The sequence below is a fragment of the Sus scrofa genome, chromosome 1 (assembly GCF_000003025.6).
Source record: "Sus scrofa isolate TJ Tabasco breed Duroc chromosome 1, Sscrofa11.1, whole genome shotgun sequence".
Taxonomy (NCBI): domain Eukaryota; kingdom Metazoa; phylum Chordata; class Mammalia; order Artiodactyla; family Suidae; genus Sus; species Sus scrofa.
This window is the reverse complement of record NC_010443.5, coordinates 35909775-35931711: the sequence shown is the minus strand read 5'-3', so window position 1 is coordinate 35931711 and position 21937 is coordinate 35909775. Positions and strand designations below refer to the sequence as shown.

The 21937-nt window shown below is 37.8% G+C and overlaps 1 protein-coding gene and 1 long non-coding RNA gene across 12 annotated transcripts; one reads left to right on the top strand and one right to left on the bottom strand.

Moving 5' to 3' along the window:
* LOC110260186 lies at nt 4301-4694 on the bottom strand. The gene is made up of 2 exons (XR_002343011.1): nt 4602-4694; nt 4301-4513 (listed from the first exon to the last, which is right to left on the bottom strand). It is a non-coding gene; the product is annotated as an uncharacterized LOC110260186 (long non-coding RNA).
* Nucleotides 4447-21923, top strand: RNF146 (ring finger protein 146). 11 transcript variants are annotated; one of them, XM_021088529.1, is made up of 5 exons: nt 4724-4812; nt 5974-6053; nt 11556-11663; nt 17178-17252; nt 20162-21923. In XM_021088529.1, exon 5 carries the CDS (start codon nt 20163-20165, stop codon nt 21240-21242), a length of 1080 nt encoding a protein of 359 aa, XP_020944188.1. In that variant the 5' UTR covers nt 4724-4812; nt 5974-6053; nt 11556-11663; nt 17178-17252; nt 20162; the 3' UTR covers nt 21243-21923. The 11 variants fall into 11 exon arrangements, 10 of the variants coding, with proteins under 10 accessions (XP_020944198.1, XP_020944173.1, XP_020944157.1 ...); XR_002343008.1 differs by lacking the exon at nt 20162-21923 and having other exon boundaries at nt 4447-4812; nt 5974-6030; nt 17178-17257; XM_021088539.1 differs by lacking the exon at nt 20162-21923 and having other exon boundaries at nt 4447-4812; nt 5974-6030; nt 11561-11663; nt 17178-17257.

The following is a 21937-nucleotide window of genomic DNA, read 5'->3' as shown; positions in this document are numbered from 1 at the left end:
ATACACTGTCAGTTTTTATTAAAATAATAATCTTGCTTTAAAGAATAAACAATTCTGTCAATAAATTAAATAGGCATTTCTTCTTATCTTTCAATACTACACTCAATGAGGTCATGTCTAATGAAACAAGCATGGTCTTTGGAGATAACATGGTAGCTAATATCATCAACAGAAGACATCTAAAAATCAATACGTCTATCATGTAGATATACAATCAGGGTTAGGAAAGTCATGTTTGCCTTTATAGTCAAACTATAAAATCTGACTCAGTGACTGTTTTATGTCAGACTATTTCTCAGGCACACAATTGTCATAATTCTGTTGTAGCTTCTGGGGCTGCAATAGAAAAATAAAAATTAGTCAAAGAGAGAACACTGATTATCACATTAGATAAAAGAAAAACATAAGAAAGTCTGTCTAACTAATATTTACAAATAAATTTTTTTTCTTTTTGTCTTTTTAGGACTGCGCTCCTGGCACATGGAGGTTCCCTGACTAGGGGTTGAATCAGAACTGTAGCTGCTGGCCTACACCACAGCCATAGCAACGTGAGATCTGAGCTGTGTCTGTGACCCACACCACAGCTCAGGGCAACACTGGATCCTTAACCCCCTGAGCAAGGCCAGGGATTGAACCTGCATCCTCATGGATCCTAGTCAGATTCGTTTCCTCTGAGCCATGACGGGAACTCCTATAAAGAAGTTCTACTGGAGATCTGTTTCATTGTTGACTGTTTTAGGTGAGTTCTCCTGTTGGTTTGACTGGGGGTGGGAAAAAAAAAAAAAAAAAAAAGAAGTTCTACTAGGAGTTCCCCTCGTGGCTCAGAGGAAGTGCACCCGACTAGTATCCATGAGGATGTGGGTTTGATCTCTGGCCTGGCTCAGTGGGTTAAGGATCCGGTGTTGCCATGAGCTGTGGTATTGTTTGCAGATGTAGCTCTGTTCCCGCCTTGCTCTGGCTGTAGCATAGGCTGGCAGCTGCAGCTCAGATTTGACCCCTAGCCTGGGGAACTTCCATATGCCACATGTGCATAAAAAGCAAAAAAAAAAAAAAGAAAAGAAAAAGAAATTCTACCAAAAAAGTATATATATAACTTGATTACTGTAAGTACAATATCAAATGGTAGGACAGAGACCAAGCTATGTAGCAGCTCTTGAAGCAAAATCTTCAGCTGAAAGACTGCTTTCCAAAATTTCCCCTTGGATTTATTTTTATCATCTGCTAGCTATAATCACTGGTGCATTCCTGAATCTGGTTTGTTCTGTTTCCAGAAACATTAGAAAGTTGTGTCCACAGTGATTAGATGATTGCTGGCATGTGGGAAGAAATCTAGCTTAGGGTTGGTGCATGAAACTGTCCCAGACTATTCTGGACTATTCTAGAACTATATCTCCAAACTTTTTGGTGTCAGGACCACTTTATACTCTTAAAAATTAGAAAAGGCTCAAAAGAATTGTTATTTATAGATGTTAACCCACTAATATTTACCAAACTAAAACTGAGAACTGTTTGAAATATTTAATTTGTTAAATTCATAAAATTAATACATCAATTAAAATTAATTCATAAAAATAATCACATTAATGTTAAGCACATAAATATTTTCTGAAAAATAACTATATTTTTCAAAACAAAGTTAACTTGGAAGTATTATTTTATGTTTTTTTTTGGGGGGGTTTGCTTTTTAGGGATGCACCTGCGGCATATGGAGGTTCCCAGGCTAGGGGTCAAATCGGAGCTGTTGCTGCTGGCCTACATCACAGCCACAGCAACGCAGGATCTGAGCAGCATCTTCGACCTACACCACAGCTCGTGGCAATGCCGAATCCTTAACCCACTAAGCAAGGCCAGGGATGGAATCTGCGTCCTCATGGGATGCTAGTCAGATTCGTTAACCACTGAGCCACGACGGGAACTCCCAGTATTATTTTATGTTTTGCAAATCTATTTAATAGCTGGCCTAATTAATATGGCCAAATTCTAAAATCTGTCTCTACATTCAATCTCTTGGTATATCATGCATCATGTAGTCTCTGGAAAACTCCACTGTACTAAAAAGAAAGAGGGAAAAATGGCAGGGGGTGGGGGACAAAGAAGCTAAAGTCTTTGTAGGTATTATTATCCAAATCATTTTTACCTCTGGGATCTTCTAAATGGATCTCAAGGACCCGCAGGGAACACAATGAAACACTCCGAAAACAACTGCCCTAGACTTGCTACATCAATGGCTTTCAAAACATTTTCCACTGTAACACATGTTTTCTCATGCACGTTTTCATAGATGCTTTCAGATACTAACTAAACAGAAAGAATATTTGATTATTCAACTAAAAATTAACATCAAACATTTTTATATCTTGGGAGAATAGTATGGGAAGGAGGGGGTGCCTGGAGGAGATGTGTGGTATTCACAAACACATTTTATATGCTTTTAGGAAATAGGCAGTAAGTTATGATTTTTTTCCTCCTTTTTTTTTTTTTTTTTTCTTTTTGGGGCTGCCCATGTGGCCTATGGAAGTTCCTAGTCTAGGGGTCAAATCAGAGCTGCAGCTGCCAGCCTATGCCACAGCCACAGTAATGCAGGATCCAAGCCAAGTCTGTGACCTACACCATAGTTCACGGCAACACCCAACCCTTAACCCACTGACCGAGGTCAGGAATCAAACCTGAATCCTCATGGAGATTAGGTGGTTCATCATCGAGCCACAATGGCAACACCCAGGCAGTAGGTTATGATCAAAGAGCAATTCCTAGCAGTCTGTTGTTAACTCCTGTATCTTTGAAAACAGAATGCCAATGACAGTAACATTATTACAAAGATGACTTGAATCTGTTAGGCTCCGATTTATTTCTTTAAGTAAACCATTTGGAAGTTTGGGTGTTTTAACAATTACTGGAAACCAATTGCTTTTCAGACAATTCTGTCAATATGGAGAGGTGCACTCCTCTCTCATAGAGAGAAGCTCATCCTATCTTCCAGGTGGCCGTTGCAGTGGGGTGCATAACATTCCATACACTTGATTTTCCTCTTTTTGTATAAATTGCTGACAAATAACATTTTTATTCATTTCTATATTATTTAGTAAACAAAGGTATGTGCACATATTCAATCATTCAGGATATTTACAGAGAGTCTCTCTGTGTCAGATACTATTATGGAAGTTGGAATACAAAATAGAACACAAAATCTTGACACTGAGAGATTTATATTCCAGTGTGGAGAAACACACAATAAAGTTAAATAACGTAAGTCATCCCCTACATTGTGCTAAGTATTAAAGAGAAAAAGGGGAGGAAAGTCAGAAATGTTGGGAATGTGGAAATGTCATGATTTAAAATAGAGTGTCAAAGAAAGGCCTGAGTGAAAAGATGGCATTTGAGCCCAGGGGGAGGAAGCCACTATCAGGAAGAGCGTTCCAAGCAGGAGAAACACTGCAGAGACTGAGGTTGAGAAGGTATGTAGAGTCTTCTTTGAACACGAAGCTAAGCAAACAGTTTGTGAAGTCAAGGAGGTAATGGAGGGGAGTCGCCATTGTTAAGGACTTTGTTTTTGGCTTTGTTCTGGGAAGCCACGGGAGACTTCGAACAGAGATGTAGTATGATCTGACTGTTTTTGTTTTTTGTTTTTTTTTTAAGTTTACTCTGCCCTCTGGGTTAGTAATAGAATCAAAGGAAAGCAAAGACAGAGGCAAGAAAACCAGTCCCTGGGCCATTGCAATAATCCAAACGAGAGATAATGTAGATTGTAGTCAGATGTTCAATGTGTTTTGAAGAGCCAACAGATTCTTTGCAAAGTGAATATGAGACGTAAGAGAAAGAGAGAAATTAAAGATAGGTTTGACTAAGGAAAGATGGAGCTATTCACTGAAATGACTAAGATTATGGGGTCTGGCTGAGAGTGAGAAGCCTGAAAGGGCATTTTAGTGGGATTCCTGTTAATTCCATTCTTGCACTCTGATGGAGAGATATGCAGATAGATAGGTAGACAGAAAGAATAAAAGAAAATGTACATATTTCCCCACATATTTCTACATATATAAGAATGCTGAACATTTCCCAACCTTGAATAACCAGCTAATGAGAGGTCAAAATGCAACAGCATTGCAACTAAGAAGATACTGGCAAGAAATGTCGAAATAGATATTCTTTTAAAGATAAAAGGCATGCTCTTCTACATTTTTCATTTTACGACTAAGAAAATACAATCAGTTCTTCCAGCTTCCTATGACCTAGTCTAAGAAAAAGAGGCCCCAAAGGAAAGATTGCTCAACCACTCAGACGAATAAACTTCCTAGAGGACTTTTTAAAAAAATTATTTATTTATTTTTGGAAAAAGAACAAGCAGTTTTGCCAAGAACTCATCACCCCCACATCCAGTTAGGCACCCAAGGGTTTCTTCTGGGTCTCGAAGTTGGGTTTCTCAGCAGCACCACCTGCTGGTCCAGCATGTTACTGCCTCGGCCCCAAATCTCTCCGGTGGTCCTTCGTCCTTTCAGAGTTCTTCAGCACCTAACTACAAGAAAAGCAAAATATAAAGCAGTCAAAAAGATCCAAGCAGCAAAACTGCAAGGCCCGGAAGGTAGCATAAGGGAGGAACGAACCCTGCGGAAAGCTTCAGGGCTCGCACTTGGGGAAATAAGCCGGGGCGGGGCTGGCGCGAGCTCCCCGGTGCGCGGCGCTGCTTCCGCCTCGCGCGGCCCCGCCCCCCGCGACGCGACCAGCGGTCACGTGACGGCCGCGCGCGTCCCCGGCCGCTGCGGGATCCGAGGCCGAAGAGAAAGGACTGCAAGGCGGCCGGCTGTGGCCAGAGAGGTGGGAGTCGGGACGGAAACCCTCGCGGGGGGTTAGGGTAAAAGTCAGCCACTCTGGGATCCTAACTCGGGGAGACTAGTGATAGCTCGCGGTGTCACTTCCAACCGCGACGCACTCCGGGTCTGCCCTGCGCCTCGGGCCTGAGAGGGGCGGCGGCGGGGTCAGGGGCCGGTACGTGGGTGGACGCCCTTGGGCCGGCGCGGCCGCGGCTGTTGCGCCGAGGCAGGATGGGACAGCTCATCGCTTCCCGCCGCCCCCACCTTGGCCGCTGTCACAGGCAGGAAGACAGTGACGAGCTCTGCGTTGCCCGCGGCTGCCGCAGCCCCTGCCCTGGGCGACCGCCGGTAGCTGGTCACAGCCGGGGTGCGAGAGGCGGAGCAGCGGCCATTACTGCGCAGCCTCTTCCTTGTCGCTGCCTCTGGTGGCAGCCAGGTCCCTCTCTCTCCTCAGCGGTGGTGTCAGACTCCTACCCGAGGACTTTATGGCTTTAAGATTTAGGGGCGGCCATGGTTTGAGGGGTATCCTACTTCCTGTTTCCCATGCAGAGGCCTCTACCCGGGCCTTGGGTCAGGGCGTATAGTTCCTGCATTTTGTCTTTTTCTGGAGCATGTTTGGCTTCTTTTTCTTCTCTCTTTCCCTCCTTCTCCTGCTGAGTTTCTGGGTCTTGCCTAATACGACAAGCAGTTCCTTGCCTTATCCTGGTTAAGCCCAGCGCTGTTACTAAAGCATCGGAACTGTTAAGACATCTCTCAGTACCCGTTGGGCCTCCAAAACCTTAGTACATTTTAAAAGCGGAGGCTGTTGCTTTGTTCTTCTGGTTGCTGGGTGCGGAATTCTCTCCCTACCCCCCATCCTGTCTGAAAGAGTACGAGTTTTCCATTGTTGTTCTATTTTATTTTCCTTGGGCATCTAGAGAAAGGCAGAAAAATTGTTTTGAGTTTACATACACAACTGGCAACTAGATCTTTTTTTCCTTGATATCTCTTTTAGTATATTTTTATTTCTTTTCCCTAAGTGCCATTTTAGTAAGCACTTCTCAAGTTTCCAAAGTACGAATATCTTGTTCAGTAATATTTTTGTAATATTCAAACTGTGGAATTGAGAAAAGCTATCCAGGAAATGATAGAAAAACGGTTTGTCTTTGTATGATTGACATTTCAGGTGCCCCGGTGGACCCCTTCCCCTGCGATGTGTGTACTTATAAAACAAGATGTGAAAGTATGACATTCGCATTGAAAGCAGTATGTACTTAAAGAAACTGGAAGACTTAAGACTTTTCGGGTTTTTTTAATAAGGAAATCTGTATTTAGACTTTTTAAAAGACATAGCATATAGGACAGAGGAAGACATTGACCTACACAAATAACAGGATTTATGATGTTGGCTTTGCTGTTTTGTGAGCAGCAAATGTTTGTATTGAGTGTCTGGTGCTTTAAAAGCACATGAAAATAGGTCAAGTAAATCTAATTTTAAAGGGAAAACAGAAAGAAAAACAACTCTAGGAATAGATTTCGGATGTTTGTTTTAAGTTGTACACCTTAAATTGGAGCATTTGGTTAAGCCCAGTCTTTGATTTAGAATTTATGCTTCAAATGGGCCAATGTAAGTAGTGGGCAAAATGAAAATAATAGTAAACATTCGTGGGATTTTGATATCTACTGATTAAAAACTTGGTAGAATTGTAATCATCAGGAAAACAAACTTTTTTTCTATTAGCTGATCATAAGACAAGAGGAAGAAAAGAAGAAATGGGTTGGGGGGAGTTTTTTTAGAGGACGTATGTCAACTGGTAAAGTATTTTGTTTCAGTTTTCATCAACTTGAATTAACAGAAGCAGGGGGCAGTTTTTTTTTTATTTATTTTTTATTTTTTTGAAGGATCTAAAAATTATTTCTTGACTTAATAGAAGAAAAGATAGTATTAAATCTTTTCACAATATTGGCTTGCTTAGAGAATATTGTTTTATGAGTTAGCAGTTTACTAGCATGAAACACCTGACACACTGTTGAGTATTTGAAATGCTTTTTCCCCCCAATGTTGGTAACAGCAGACACTGAACCCTTTCCATTCTCTTGCCTGGTTTCTGATTGAGCCTGAATTTATGCAACCAGCTGGATTAGAAACAGTCTTTGTGAATATAGATACCACCTTTATTTACATTCTGCTACCTGCACTTATTTATGGACTGTTTAGTGTTCATGGCTTATTACTTTCTGGGTTAATTAAAATAAAACCTGTTGTTAAATGGCTGTTAGTTAAAGTATTTAGGACTATGGAAGTGTGGAGTAGGGTGAAATAACTAAGACATGGAGTTTTGACTTGACCAAGGTTACACAGATAATTGGCAGCAGAGCCTTTCTTATTTACAAAATGGTTTCAGTCTGTGCAGCTTCTGTTTGATGTGATTAAAAGACAGCATTTGTTCACATTCACCTTTAATGTTTTGTTCAAATGCAAAGCCCACGTTTTGGTATGGAAATGTAAAGGTTTAATGCTTATGTATGAAGGTTGTGAAGCCCAGAGATTGCCATACAGTGATTTTTTTTTTTACAAGTGTTATGGAGCGATGGAAATAATTCTTTAAATTCCTTAAAGTATTGGACCCCTTTTAGTTGAAATGAGTTCTGTCTGAAGACTTTTGTTTCACAGTATGACGTATGCTTTCTGTAAGCTGAGTTTTAACAGAAGATGAGAAGGAAAACTGAAAATGCAGACTTTAAGGCATTTAGTTACATCGCTCAATTTGGGGCTCTTAAGAAATATAAAGATGAATTTGCTACATTATACGTGATCTCTCTCTCTCTCTGTCCCTTCTTTTACTGGTCCTTGCTTTTTTTTTTTTTTTTTTTTCAATTTTTTCTTTTTGGACTTTGTACACCAAAAGTTGTAAGGTTTGTAGAATTTTTCTATTCTATCACTGAGGTCTTTTATATAGAACAGTCTGTTTTATGTATTTTGAGTAAAGTAAGGACTTTTTATTAAACGTTAGCTGTTAATAATTGGAAAAATACTGAAAATCTTCAAATCTTTATAACTTGTTATTTTAACTGTTATATGCTTATCTTTTTCCTTGATTAGTTCTTTTAAAAGATAATAACTTATTTGAATCTATAATCTAAAAAAAATAATCTTGGTTTTCTGTAACTGACTTGAAAAATGGAATTGTAATTAATCCTAGATATTTTCAGAGAAAGTAACAGTAGGTAAAAATAATAGGAGTGTGAATTCATTGAGTGGCCACAAATTATAAATAATACAGTGTTACTTCATTTTCATGTATACTTATTTAATTAGTTGAGTGGGTAAATGATTTAAATTCACTGATAATCTCTAAAACCTTATATGTTTTAGAATTTAGTCTGCCATTTTTCTTTAGAATTATTAAGAGGCAGAATTATCTGGTTTGAAGTCTCTTCTCTTTTTATGTTAGCTTCCCAATAGGTTGTTTCTGTATAAACTGCCCCTTAAGAAGCAGCCTTAACCTATTAAACTTAATTGGTATTTGCATGTCAGAATATAATGTAAATTACAGTAAATTTTACTGTAATTTTATTGAGTTTGGTGTATAGTTTATAAATCATTGAGACAGGAGTTATGTATGTTTGAATTATTTATGTTTGCCAAGTTAATTCTGGCCTGTAGTTAGGATTACACTATTCTTTTATCTTTGGTTAAAAGTTAAAAGCCTCCCCCTCCTGCCATTTTAAAAAACAACCTTTTGTTTCAAATGTAGACGTTTTCTGGGGGCTTCTTAAAACATGACTGTTCTATTATGTGCCATCCCTTATGTTGTGCCCAATTGGCATTATAATTCTCAGAGGCTGTAATTGATGGACCTGTTCGGTAAAATATGGACCTAAACCATCATTTTTGATCACAGCAGAATGTGCAATTTTCTTTTTTATCTGTGCCAGCACAGATGTGAGTAAAGTAATGTAGAGTTCATTTTCTTTATTAATTCTTGTAGTAAATTTGTTGTCGTTGGAAAAAAAAAATTCTCCATATGCAAGACATGCTAAACCTGCATTGTGCCCTATGGTAGTCACCAGCCACGATGGAGCTATTGAGCAAGTTATGTGGCTAGTCTGAATTGAGTTGTGTTGTAAGTAAAATACACACTAGACTTCAAAGACTGTACACACACATATGGGAGTGTAAAATATCACATTAATAATTTATATTAAATACATGTAGAAAGGTAATGTTTTGAATATATTGGGTTAAGTAAAACTGTTCTTCAAATTAATTGTGCCTGTTTCTTTTTATTGTTGTTAATGTGACTAATAGAAAATTTGAAATTACGTATGTTAGCTTGCATCATGTTTCTATTAGATATGCTATTCTAGATCTTTTCTTTTAGATACAGCACATTGAGGAAAATTTTTTTAGAGATATACTTGAATTTGAATCCCATTTCCCAGTATTGATAGCTTTATGATTTGGGAGTTAAATCCTTGTGGGCTTGGTTTTCCTCATTTATAAAATAAATGAGTCATTTTGAGGATTTGGTGATATCATGGGTCTACTAGTGCTTCCTAAACTTTATTATACACATGAAGTACCTGGAGATCTGATTCTGTTGATAGGGAGTCGGACTTCATATACTTTGTAAGGAACTCTCAGGTAATGTTGATGTTGCTGGTTGGAGACCACAGTTGTCATAGGTAGGAACTAGATTACTACATAGGTTTTAGTTCATTTTCTTCCCCCCAACGTTACCCATTTAGAGTCAGCTTTAACATTTAGCTGTGGGATATAGGAATTGGAAAAGTCTCCTTAGCCTGCAAGATTTACTAAAATTGGTTTTATTCTTGGATTTTTATCTGCATTCTGGATAATTCATTGCCAATGAATAATAGCTGGGTAAATGATGTGCTTGTCAAAAGATATAGCATGAATTTTATATTTGTAAATGTAGTAACTCCTGTAAGATTTTAGGTTGTTTATAGACAGGATTTAGAACTTAGATATCTTTATATCTTTTATGGATGGGTGGTGCCTGTTCACAGTCAGAACTCAAATGTTGTGTTATGTGAGTAAATAAATTTAGTTTTTAATATTTTACTTCTCTCAGCAGTTATTTTAGGTTAGTTTTTTTTTCATTCGTCCAAGAAATATCAATTCATCAGCAATACTTGATTGGCAGTTTACTAGCCACTTAGAGATATAAGGAGTCCTTATCTTCAGGGGGCTTATGGTTGCAGTGCATGTGATAAATTCAGTAATAGAAAATTTATAAAAATATAGAGGAGGGAACAACTTTTTGGAGCTAGAGGAAGGTGGTATCATTCATAAGCCTTAAAAGAGAGGGAGACTGTACCAGGCAGGAGGAAGTACAGAACTACAAAGGGAAATTTGGAGAACTGAGTAATTTACTATGACTAGAGTATTAATCTGTGAGAGTGGCTGTGGGAAATAAATAAGACTAGAGAGCTATTTAGGTTTCAGGTCCTTAAGGCTTTTGGATATTGTCCTAATGAGCTCTACCTTTATAGGCTGGAAAGCTCATATAGGGCTTCAAATATGGAAGGTTCAGTTTTCTTTTTAAGAGTATCACACTCACAGACTTAGTTTATTTTCAAAGTGGATGATACTGAAGCAAGATAATCTGTCTGAACAGTAGTCCGAGAGGGAGATGATAAAAGTCTAAACTAGGGCACCAGCAATGGCAAGAGAGTGTAGGATTTGGGGATTAGTAGATGCAAACTCTTACATTTAGAATGGATAAACAGGAGGGTCCTACTCTATAGCACAGGGATCTATATCTAATCTCCTGGGATAGACAATGATGGAAAAGAATATTAAAGAATGAGTGTGTGTGTGTGTGTGTGTGTATAACGTATGTATATATATGCATACCTGAGTCACTTTGCTGTACAGCAGAAATTGGCACAACATTGTAAATCAACTAAATTTTAGTTATTTTCTTTTTACCACCACACCTGTGGCACATGGAAGTTCCTGGGCCAGGGGTGCAAGAAATGTGAATTCACCAACTTTCTTTTTCCAGATTGTTTTGACTGTTTGGGGCTATTCACAATTCCGTATGAATTTGAGAATTGGTTTCTTCATTTCTGGAAAAGAAAAAAGGCTATTTGGAATTTTGATAAGAGTTATGTTGAATCTGTAGATCACTTTGGATAGTTCTGTCATCTTCATAGTCTTAGTAGTCTTCAATGCATGCGCACCAGTTGTCTTTCTGGTTTTCTTTCAGCCATGTTTTAAAGTTTTCAATATACAAGTCTTTCACCTCCTTGTTTAAGTTGATATCTTATATTTTATTCTTTTAGATGCTATTATAAATGGAATTTTTTTCTTAATTTCCTGTTTGGATTGTTGACTGCTAAATATAGAAACAACTGACTTTTGTGCATTGAACTTAAAACTCGCAGCTTTGCTAAATTTATTAGCTTTAGTAGCTTTCTTGGGGGTTCTTTGGGATTTTCTATATAAAGAATAGAGAAAACTTTACTATCTCTGAAAATAGATTTGGCTTTACTTCTTCCTTACCAGTTTGTTTGCCTTTCATATCTTTTTCTGGTATAAAGTGAGCTGGCCAGAACTTCCAGTAAAGTGTTGAATAGCAGTGGTGAAAACAGGCTTCCTTGTTTTGTAATTTTTCCACTTTTAAGATAAAATCTGCCACTGAATTTTGTTAAATGAAAGAACCATACTAATTGACTGATTTTCGTGATCTTAATTAGTCTGTAGGAAAGCTGATTCTGAAATTTTTTCTTTTGCAGCACAGGATGATCCAGCAATGGAAGAGAAAATACTGCAAACTGACTGGTTGCTCGTGAACATGATGGTTTATTTTTGTGACAGGCATCTGTGGGATCTGTAATAGAAATGTAAGTATGGCATCATGATTTTTCCAAAGCTTCAGTAAATTGAGAAGACTGGCATAAATCAAGTATCTGTCTTGTTTAGTTCTAATTATTCAAAACGAGCATTTTGTATTGACTTTTAGATCTTTGCATTGTCAGTTTTATTCACATTAAAATATTATCAATGTAGATTTCCAAAATTCTCTTCATAGGGAAAGATTTTTATAAAAAATGAAGCTGAAGACAGAAATTTACTCATAGAAAGCTAACTTGAAAAGATCTCCAGGTCTTCTAGGTTCTACTTTCTCTTTACATAGTAATTTATTTAAGTAATCAAGTTAAGCAGACAGTACCAGCCTTTATAAATAGGAAGGACTTATGGGTTATAAAACATTAGTTATTAAAATTTTGTTTCACTAAATTGATTTTTTTTAATTTACTACATTTTTGCATTTTAATTCATATTAGATTCACTTTAGTACCCAGCTTTACTAGTTCTCTTTTCTTATCAGTTATTCTTTGTGAAATATGTTTTAAAATGTTAAGACTATCTTGATCTTGCCCATATTGAACTCGTTTTGTTATTGAAGAAGCTTTTTTACGTGATGAACATCATACTTCCATCTTCCATGTTGATAGGAACAGTATCCAACTTGACATCATTCATGAAAAATGCAGTGAACGTTTACTTTTAGAGTCTTGGTGATTACACTGTTTAAAATACTTGACCAAAGAGTGACCCTTGTAGATACTATTTCACATGTTCTCCCAGTTTCACATGTAGCTATTGTTATCTGCTTTTCCAGTATGATGCTTTGATTATATGCTCCCATTAAAAGCATAATCATATCATTCTTAGTGTTGAGAATGAGACCAATAAGCACTTGTCTTTAAAATCCTGTCCATATGTGGGTTTTTTTGTTTCGTTTTGTTTTGTTTTTGCTTTTTAGGGCCACACCCAGGGCATATGGAGGTTCCTAGGCTAGGGGTCAAATCGGAGGTATAGCTGCTGGCTTACACCACAGCCACAGCAAACCAGGATCCTAGCCGAATCTGCAGCCTACACCGCAGCTCACTGCAACACCAGATGCTTAACCTACTGAGTGAGGCCAGGGGTCAAACATGCAACCTCATGGTTCCTAGTTGGATGTTTCCACTGTGCCACAATGTACCCTGTTCATATGTTATCTATTATATACATGTAGATCAATACACACACACACACACACACATATGTACACATGTTATAAAGATAGACAAACATATGTATATAAATATATATACTTTTAAATCCTGTAGGTCAGATAGTCTAGGTGCTGGCCATCAAGGAACTAGACTATAGATTAGAAAGACACATTTATAATAATTATAAAGGAGCAGAAATACTATATTTGAGGCATCAATAAAATGCTTTAGGATTTATTCCATTTGAAGGGTTTAGAGTGAACAGGAAACCTTTTGGTTTGGTCTTAAAGAATGAATAGAATTTTAACAATCTGAGAAAATTGGAACTTATTTTTCAAGCCAAAGGAATGGGGAAGGACACAGCTGCCTAAATATCAAGGTATCTTAGGGAAGTCAGGGAGTAATCCTGTGTATGGAGTAGGAAATAGAGACTTCAAAGTTGGTAAAGGGAATGGGTATTTCTTTAGTACCTACTATATTGCCAGGTACTTACTGGGTATTTTACTTGGATTATTGAATTTAATCACAATAGTAGTAATCTTATTTACTGATGAAGAAACATAACTAGAGGGATGAAGTCATTTTCCCTGGATTACTGTTTACCAAATTTCTCTGAGAATAATCTGATAGGACACTTGTTAAAAATAGATTGAACAAGTCTCTTAAGACTTTAACCCAGATGTGTCCAGATTTCCAGGGGAGAGCACACCAGCTAATTCTTAGCTTCAGAGAATTTTTTTTCTTTTTTGCTTTTTAGGGCCGCTCCCGTGGCACATGGTAGTTCCCAGGCTAGGGCTCAAATCAGAGCTATAGTTGCCAGCCTACCCCACAGCCACAGCCATGTGGGATCTGAGCCAAGTCTGCGACCCACACCACAGCTCATGGCAACACTGGATCCTTAACCCACAGAGGAAGACCAGGGATCAAACCCATATCCTCATGGATACTAGTCAGATTCATTTCTACTGCGCCACAACAGAAATTCTCAGAGAATTTTTTTTTTTTTTCTTTTAAAAAATGGTCAAAGTTTTGAGGAAGATGATTTTTTTTATTTGTTTTGGTGACACCCATGGCATTTGAAAGTTCCCTGGACCAGGAATCGAACCTACACCATGGCAGTGACCCAAGCTGTTGCAGTGACAATGCTGGATCCTTAACCTGCTGTACCATGAGGGAACTCGGACTTTTTTTTTTTTTTTTTGGAAGATCTGTACTTACCAAAAGGTGTTGTGGCATTCATTTTTAATGTTTGTAATTTTTATTGTTGTCAAAAAGTTCTTTTGTACTATGTAAGCTGAAAATCTTTTTCATTTATAATAATTTTATCTTTCCTTTACTTAGATGTCTTTAAGATTAAACAAAATCTGAATACTTATAAATTTCCACTAAATCTGCCCATATCCCTCTATGTTTTGTCTTGTTGAAGAGAAGGCTTAGCATTAGTGGACATTTATTTGTCTTTCAGAAATATTTTACATAGTTTAGAAGAAGAAAAGGATTTATGATTAAAAGTTATAATATCACATTGAGTTCAGTTAGTAAAAAAAAGTCTGAAAATGAGTGATATATTTATTATGTTCTTTAGCATAGCTGTACTAACTTTATTCCAGATTCTTATATAATAAATTATTCTTATTTATGAACAATAAGAATAATCATGAAATAAATTCCTTTTTTCAAAACAACTTCTGAGGCTTCCTAAGACATTTATTAGTTGGGGAATACCTCTCTCATTAGCATTCTCTTTATTAAATCTTTGCTCTATAAAAAGGAAAGAAAAAAAGCATTTCTTTACTCACATATTGGTATGATCCTCTGTATACATTTAGTCTCCAATCTATTTGAGGATCATTGAAATTATGCAAAACAAATTGTTTTGTAGAGTAGATTAAAATTTTAATAAAAATAACCTTGAAGTGTGTCTTATAGATAGGCAGGCTAGTGGTTTGGGTTGCTTTGCATTTATCTTGTTGTATATCTTGATGGTATCTTGTCCACTGTATTTATCTCAGAATTAAGTAAGAAGTATTTACTAAGTTTTTCTCCCCATTTCTTAGTTGGTAATAGACTAGGAGTATACTTGATGGGCTAAACAGAATCAGAATTTGAAATTTGCTATGGCAAATTGATAGTTAAACGTGCTTCAGGTGAAATATTGAAGCTTTAATTGTCTTGTGTCTGTTTTCTGATGAAGGTTATCCAACTTGTCTTCATTCTTTTTTTTTTTTTTTTTTTTTTTTTGTCTTTTTGCTATTTCTTGGGCCGCTCCTGCGGCATATGGAGGTTCCCAGGCTAGGGGTCGAATCGGAGCTGTAGCTGCCGGCCTACGCCAGAGCCACAGCAACGCAGCATCCGAGCCGCATCTGTAACCTACACCACAGCTCACGGCAAAGCCGGATCGTTAACCCACTGAGCAAGGGCAGGGACCGAACCCGCAACCTCATGGTTCCTAGTCGGATTCGTTAACCACTGCGCCACGATGGGAACTCCTCTTCATTCTAATGAAGGAAAATAACCTGCCCAAAATGAATTGTTTTGCCTTTTTAAGTGTGTTGGTTTTTATAGTTCATGTCTTCCCTTGGGATGGCTATAATTGCTTTTTTTTTTAATTTAAAAAATTGTATGTTTAGGTTTATTTAAGCATGCAAGAGTAAGTCAGATAATACATTGATCATATTGAACAGGGTGGAGAGTAATTTTTTAGGTTGAAAACTTTGTAGATAACTGCATCTAATGGAAAAATTGACTTTTGGGGTCAATTTTATTTAAAACAATTACAACAGGGTTTGGGGTTAAAAGTGTGTTGTTCATCTAACTTGCCTGTTGGATATTTTATTTACATATCACCAGACTTTTTATTTTCCTTCTTTAAATTTGAAATGTATTGGCCTTTCCTTTGCCCAGAACATACTGAGGTAGTTTAGGATGTGGACTTACCGTAATGAGATGTTGCTTTTGTTTTTCCAAAGTAGTGATGAGCATTAGCCCATTTCAGCATTTTGCCTTATGATTAGAATCAGATATCTTTACTCAGTTGAATTATTACTTTACTCAGTTAAATTATTATTATTATTATTGGATGGAGGGCTTTCCTATTTCTCTTAATTGGGCCTTAAATAAATATGGAAATTTTTTAAAAAAGATTTTCAAGAATTTCATTGACAACTGATTTCTTTAACTTAATTTGAAAGAGATGACAGAATATATGTATTAATTGTTCTCCCTTCTACAGCTAATTTTAGTTCTTTATGTTACCAAAGTGTTTAAAGTTATCTCGAGATTTAAATGTAGCAATAGGACCTGACAAATTAAAAGTAGGTCCCTTACAACTGTTTTCAGAGTTGTTCTTTTCCTGAGAATGATCTGTATGTATGTAGCTTTTGCCATTAAACAGAAAAATGAGAAGCAAAATTCATTCAACAAGTGTTTCTTATGTACTCTGTGGCAAACATGTATTAGATCTCTTAGAAGAGGTAAGTGTGAGTCAAAACATGAATTTTTCTCATTTTACTGATGAGTCCCAAAAGCATGGTGTGAGAGTGATTTTTTTTTTTTCTTTTAAATATCTTAAAGATATAGTGAGCACTGCTTATAGTATTCGGCTGAATTTGAAAGTAGTATATATATAGGAGTTCCCATAGTGGCTCAATGGAAACAAATCTGACTAGCATCCATGAGGACACGGGTTCAATCCCTGGCCTTGCTCAGTGGGTTAAGGATCGGGCGATGCTGTGAGTTGTGTAGGTCGCAGACATGGCTCGGATCTGATATTGCTGTGGCTGTGGTGTAGGCCGGCAGCTACAGCTCTGATTCAGCCCCTAGCCTGGGAACATCCATATGCCACGAGTCCCGCCCTTAAAAAAAAGAAAGGAAGAAAGTAGTATACATAAACTTTTACCACAGTGTAAGATTACCTGGGGTAGACATAATTATGCTGTGTCTTTTGCTAAATGACAAGTGAAATATGTGGTATTCTTCCTCTTGCAGTTTTAGAAAGTACTAAGATTTTGTATTTAAATACCTATGAGTTTTGAGAGCCTAACAAAATTTGTTGTACCCAGCCAGTTCTTTCTAGAGGATATGAATTGACCAGTTGAGAAGTTTTAACCTAGATCTTTGAAGGCAAAGATTTATCTCAAAATACTTTGAAGCTCCTGTAATGCCTTATATCAAGAGGTCATATGGGTTGCCTTAGGACTCATCTTAGGTTATGAAAAAGTTGTATTTTACTAGGTTCTGTAACCTAAAGTTTCTGGTAAAGGAGATGATTGGAAATGAAATTAAAAGTCGAAAAAAAGAGCATTTAATAGAGATCAGTTCTTTCCATTGAGACTATGTTGCTTCCTTTTCTAGATAAGTGCAGTCTTTTCAGAAACTTATATCATTTTGAACCTTGTCTAATGAGGAACCAAGGACACAGAAAAAGCAGTAAGAGAATGGATTGTTGTTTGATTGGATGTGCTGTGATAAAAGCCTGAGAGATAAGCATAATCATTTTTACTGATTACACTTTTTTAACCATTGGACAAATTTTTGAGTGCCTGATCTTGGGGGGGTGGGGGTGGAGCAAAGATCCTTATGGTGATTAAATTCTAAATATTCCATATTTTATTTATTTATTTATTTTTTGTCTTTTTGCTATTTCTTTGGGCCGCTCCCACGGCATATGGAGGTTCCTAGGCTAGGGGGTGAATCGGAGCTGTAGCCACCAGCCTACACCAGAGCCACAGCAACGCGGGATCCGAGCCGCGTCTGCGACCTACACCACAGCTCACGGCAATGCCGGATCGTTAAACCACTGAGCAAGGGCAGGGACTGAACCCACAACCTCATGGTTCCTAGTCGGATTCGCTAACCACTGCGCCACGACAGGAACTCCTAAATATTCCATATTTTAAATGGTAGAATCAACTAGAGAGATTGACACCCATTTTAAGCAGCAGTTAATTAATGGTTTCCAGTCTCTGTGAGATCTTCACCTCCATTCTCAATCTTTCATTTATCACTGGTCTACTCCCTCTAGTGTTTTCTCTCCCTTTAAAATATCTGTGGTTTCCTATTACTGTGGAATAAAACCAAATCAGATGTTTCTTTACAAGGGCACGCACAATAAAGCTTTCAGTATTTGGCATCTGGTTGCCTTTTCAGCTTTATTTCCTGCTCTTTCTTTTCCTTATGTGACTCTGTTTTGCACATGTCTCTGACTTGAATCTCTACTCTCCAGCCTCCTGCACCCCACATTTTCCTTTTCAAACCTAGGTCCATCCTCTCATCTTTCTCATCATTTTTACTTGTAATAAGTATCATAACACATTTTGATTATTGCAGAAATCATGTCACATTATGATTATTTGTTTGCTTTTATGTTTCCTTATTTAACAGACTAGGTATGTATCTTACTCATCTTTAGATCCATCAATACTCAGCATTGTATATGGACCTTAGTAGTAGTTTAATCTGTGTTTATCTGAATCTGTATGGTGGAAGTTCCAAATTTTATGTCAGTGTTTAAATTTCCATACATTTCAGTTTAATAAATTTTGTCTTTTTTCCTCTCTCCTTCCTTTTCCGGGCACCTTCAATATTTGTGTCATTTTCTCCTCTGATCTTATATGATTATAACATTTGTTGAGCTTTAGTGATTATAGAGCTTTTTCTTTTTGGGGGGTGAGGGGAGTGAGTGGCTCTTCCCACCTAAGTTTTATGAAGTCATGGAAGCTTTCTCAAGAGAGATGTAGGATGGGTAGTAGTTTGTCCATGGGGAGTGTGAGAGGTAAGAAGTGAAGAAATGTTGCTTATAGAGAAAACCTATTGTTAAAGGGAGTTGCCAGTGTGGCCGGCAGCCTGCCTGATCAAGGGCAAGTTTGGTGTGAGGTAAGGCTGGCATGGGAGCTGGCATCCAGACCATGCAAGGCACTTAGATCCTTGTCTTTAACCTGAAATTAGCTTTTTAAGCAGGGGGTAAGGCTGGACCAATTAAAAGGCATATGCAGTAGTTTGATAAACTGTTTACTTGGTGACTAGGGAAGGGTAGAGGTGGACAGTTAGAAGGACTCATGGGATATTTAGGAGATGAAATGTAAGACTTGCTGTGTTTTTTTGTTTTGTTTTTTGTCTTTTTGCCTTTTCTAGGGCTGCTCCTGCGGCACATGGAGATTCCTAGGCTAGGGGTCTAATTGGAGCTGTAGCTGCCGGCCTACACCAGAACCACAGCAATGCCGGATCCGAGCTGTGTCTGCGACCTACACCACAGTTCACGGCAACGCAGGATCCTTAACCCACTGAGCAAGGCCAGGGATTGAACCCGCAACCTCATGGTTCCTAGTCGGATTTGTTAACCATTGATCCATGACAGGAACTTTTGCTGATGTTTTGGATGGAGAAGGGGATAGGAGAAGGACAGTTTCCATAATGGATTTTTGGCTTGAAAAAGCAGATAAATAGTGGTGTCTCGGGGAGGGCATTTAGGGAGTAAGAAGGAAGGAAAGAGATCATAAATGCCATTTGTGCCTTCAAGACATCCAAGAAGAGATCTGAAATAGGGAATTAGAAGGTATAGGTCTGGGCTAAAAGATGAGACCTGGGCTGGTGATTATCAACTTGTGAATCAGTAGCAATTGAAAAATAGGTAACAGTTGAAACCCTGAGTATAGATGAGATTATCTTGAAAGAGTATAGCAAGAAGGGTATATATATGGTTTAGAAAAAGGCAGCAACAACAACAGAAAAGGCCATTAGAGGTGTTTCACAGACAGGGAACAAGAAGACTAACCAGTGTTTTTAGATTACATAGCAGGGAAAGGGAACTTCGGGTATTTCAGCTTTAGTCTTGACTTCATATGGTCTACTTGTCAGGTACCAAAAGTACATTAATACATTTGCAGAACTGCACTTAGTAATACCCTAAAGAGCTACAAAATCTGTCACTTTGTGCAATTGTAATCTGAATTACTTTTAGTCATTTTCTGTTTCTCTAACTACTTTCTGACTGATTGTAAAAGTCTGTCTAGATGGACTACATAAAGTCTTTTCATTTAGTTCTTATAGATTCTGTGAGTGAATAGAAATGGTATATTTATTTCAAATCTATAGTTTGGTTGTATCTTTATTTTTGGCTTGAATTCTCATGCCTCATTGCTTGCATAAGTTAAAACTAACACAAATCAAAAAGATTTTTCTATTCAACTTAAGAGTTTTTTCTCTAATTTTCATATCCTCATTGTCTAGGACGTGACTTGCATACAACGGGTGCTTAATAGTGTTTTCTGAATTGTTGAATTAAGATATTAGAGAAGATGAAAGATTTTAATGTTCTGTGTATTTTTTCATTTTCTCAGGATGGCTGGCTGTGGTGAAATTGATCACTCAATAAACATGCTTCCTACCAACAGGAAAGCAAACGAGTCCTGTTCTAATACTGCACCTTCTCTAACGGTCCCTGAATGTGCCATTTGTCTGCAAACATGTGTTCACCCAGTCAGTCTACCCTGTAAGCATGTCTTCTGCTATCTGTGTGTGAAGGGAGCTTCATGGCTTGGAAAACGATGTGCCCTCTGCCGACAAGAAATTCCTGAGGATTTCCTTGATAAGCCAACCTTATTGTCACCAGAAGAACTCAAGGCAGCAAGTAGAGGAAATGGTGAATATGCATGGTATTATGAAGGAAGAAATGGGTGGTGGCAGTATGATGAGCGTACTAGTAGAGAGCTGGAAGATGCTTTTTCCAAAGGTAAAAAGAGCACTGAAATGTTAATTGCCGGGTTTCTGTATGTTGCTGATCTTGAAAATATGGTTCAATATAGGAGAAATGAACATGGACGTCGCAGGAAGATTAAGCGGGATATAATAGACATACCAAAGAAGGGAGTCGCTGGACTTAGGCTGGACTGTGATGCTAATACGGTAAACCTAGCAAGAGAGAGCTCTGCTGATGGAGCGGACAGTGTATCAGCACAGAGTGGAGCTTCTGTTCAGCCTCTAGTGTCATCTTCTGTCAGGCCCCTGACGTCAGTAGATGGTCAGTTAACAAGCCCTGCAACACCATCCCCTGATGCAAGCACTTCTCTAGAAGACTCTTTTGCTCATTTACAACTCACTGGAGACAGCACAGCTGAAAGGAGTCATAGGGGGGAAGGAGAAGAAGATCACGAATCACCATCTTCAGGCAGGGTACCAGCACCAGACACTTCCATTGAAGAAACCGAATCAGATGCCAGTAGTGATAATGAGGATGTATCTGCGCCTGTTGCACAACACGCCTTGACCCAACAGAGACTTTTGGTTCCTAATGCAAACCAGACAGTATCTGATCGATCTGATAGATCAGGAACTGATCGATCCATAGCAGGGGGTGGAACAGTGAGTGTCAGTGTCAGATCTAGAAGGCCTGATGGACAGTGCACAGTAACCGAAGTTTAAATTTTAAGTTTTCAGATCCACACTCAAGGTAAAAATGATTATCTGTAAATTTCTGCCCACGTAACATTATACTCATCCCTAGTAGTGCATTTTGGGAGTTGGGGTGGGAAGGGGTGTGGGAAGGATAGACCTGTAATTAAAATGTCTAACATGTCTCTGTTGAGAAATTTATTTAATATAAGGAACTTGGGTGTTAATAGTTGAGAGCTGTTTAGTAATAACCCAGTTTTCTTGAGGTCTGTTTATTTTTTAGTTTTTTAAAATATCTTCGTTCTTTTGGCCAGCGTGTGTATATTATCTGTGCATTAACAGTCCTCATCTGACTCGTGCATTGTGTCGTATTTTTCTGCATGGACTGACATAAGACCATTACTAAAATTTGGCACTATGAGATGTCTGATATCAGTATGAACAGGAAAGCTTAATTAATGTGAGAATAGATGTGAACTTGGGATTTTTAAAATAGATGAATAACAACTATGTAATAGTAAAGTTACTGAAATGGAAATGTAAAGAACACAGCTTATAATTTATGTTTCGGAATCTTGTCTGTAACACACTTCATGGCGTTCCCATAGGCTTTGCTGTCTAGTCCTTGTAGTTTGAGGTTTCTTTTGATCCACATTTTTTTTTGATTACAGACTTTATAATTTAATAAATACTAGAGTTTATCAAAAATAATCTGTCTCTTGCTT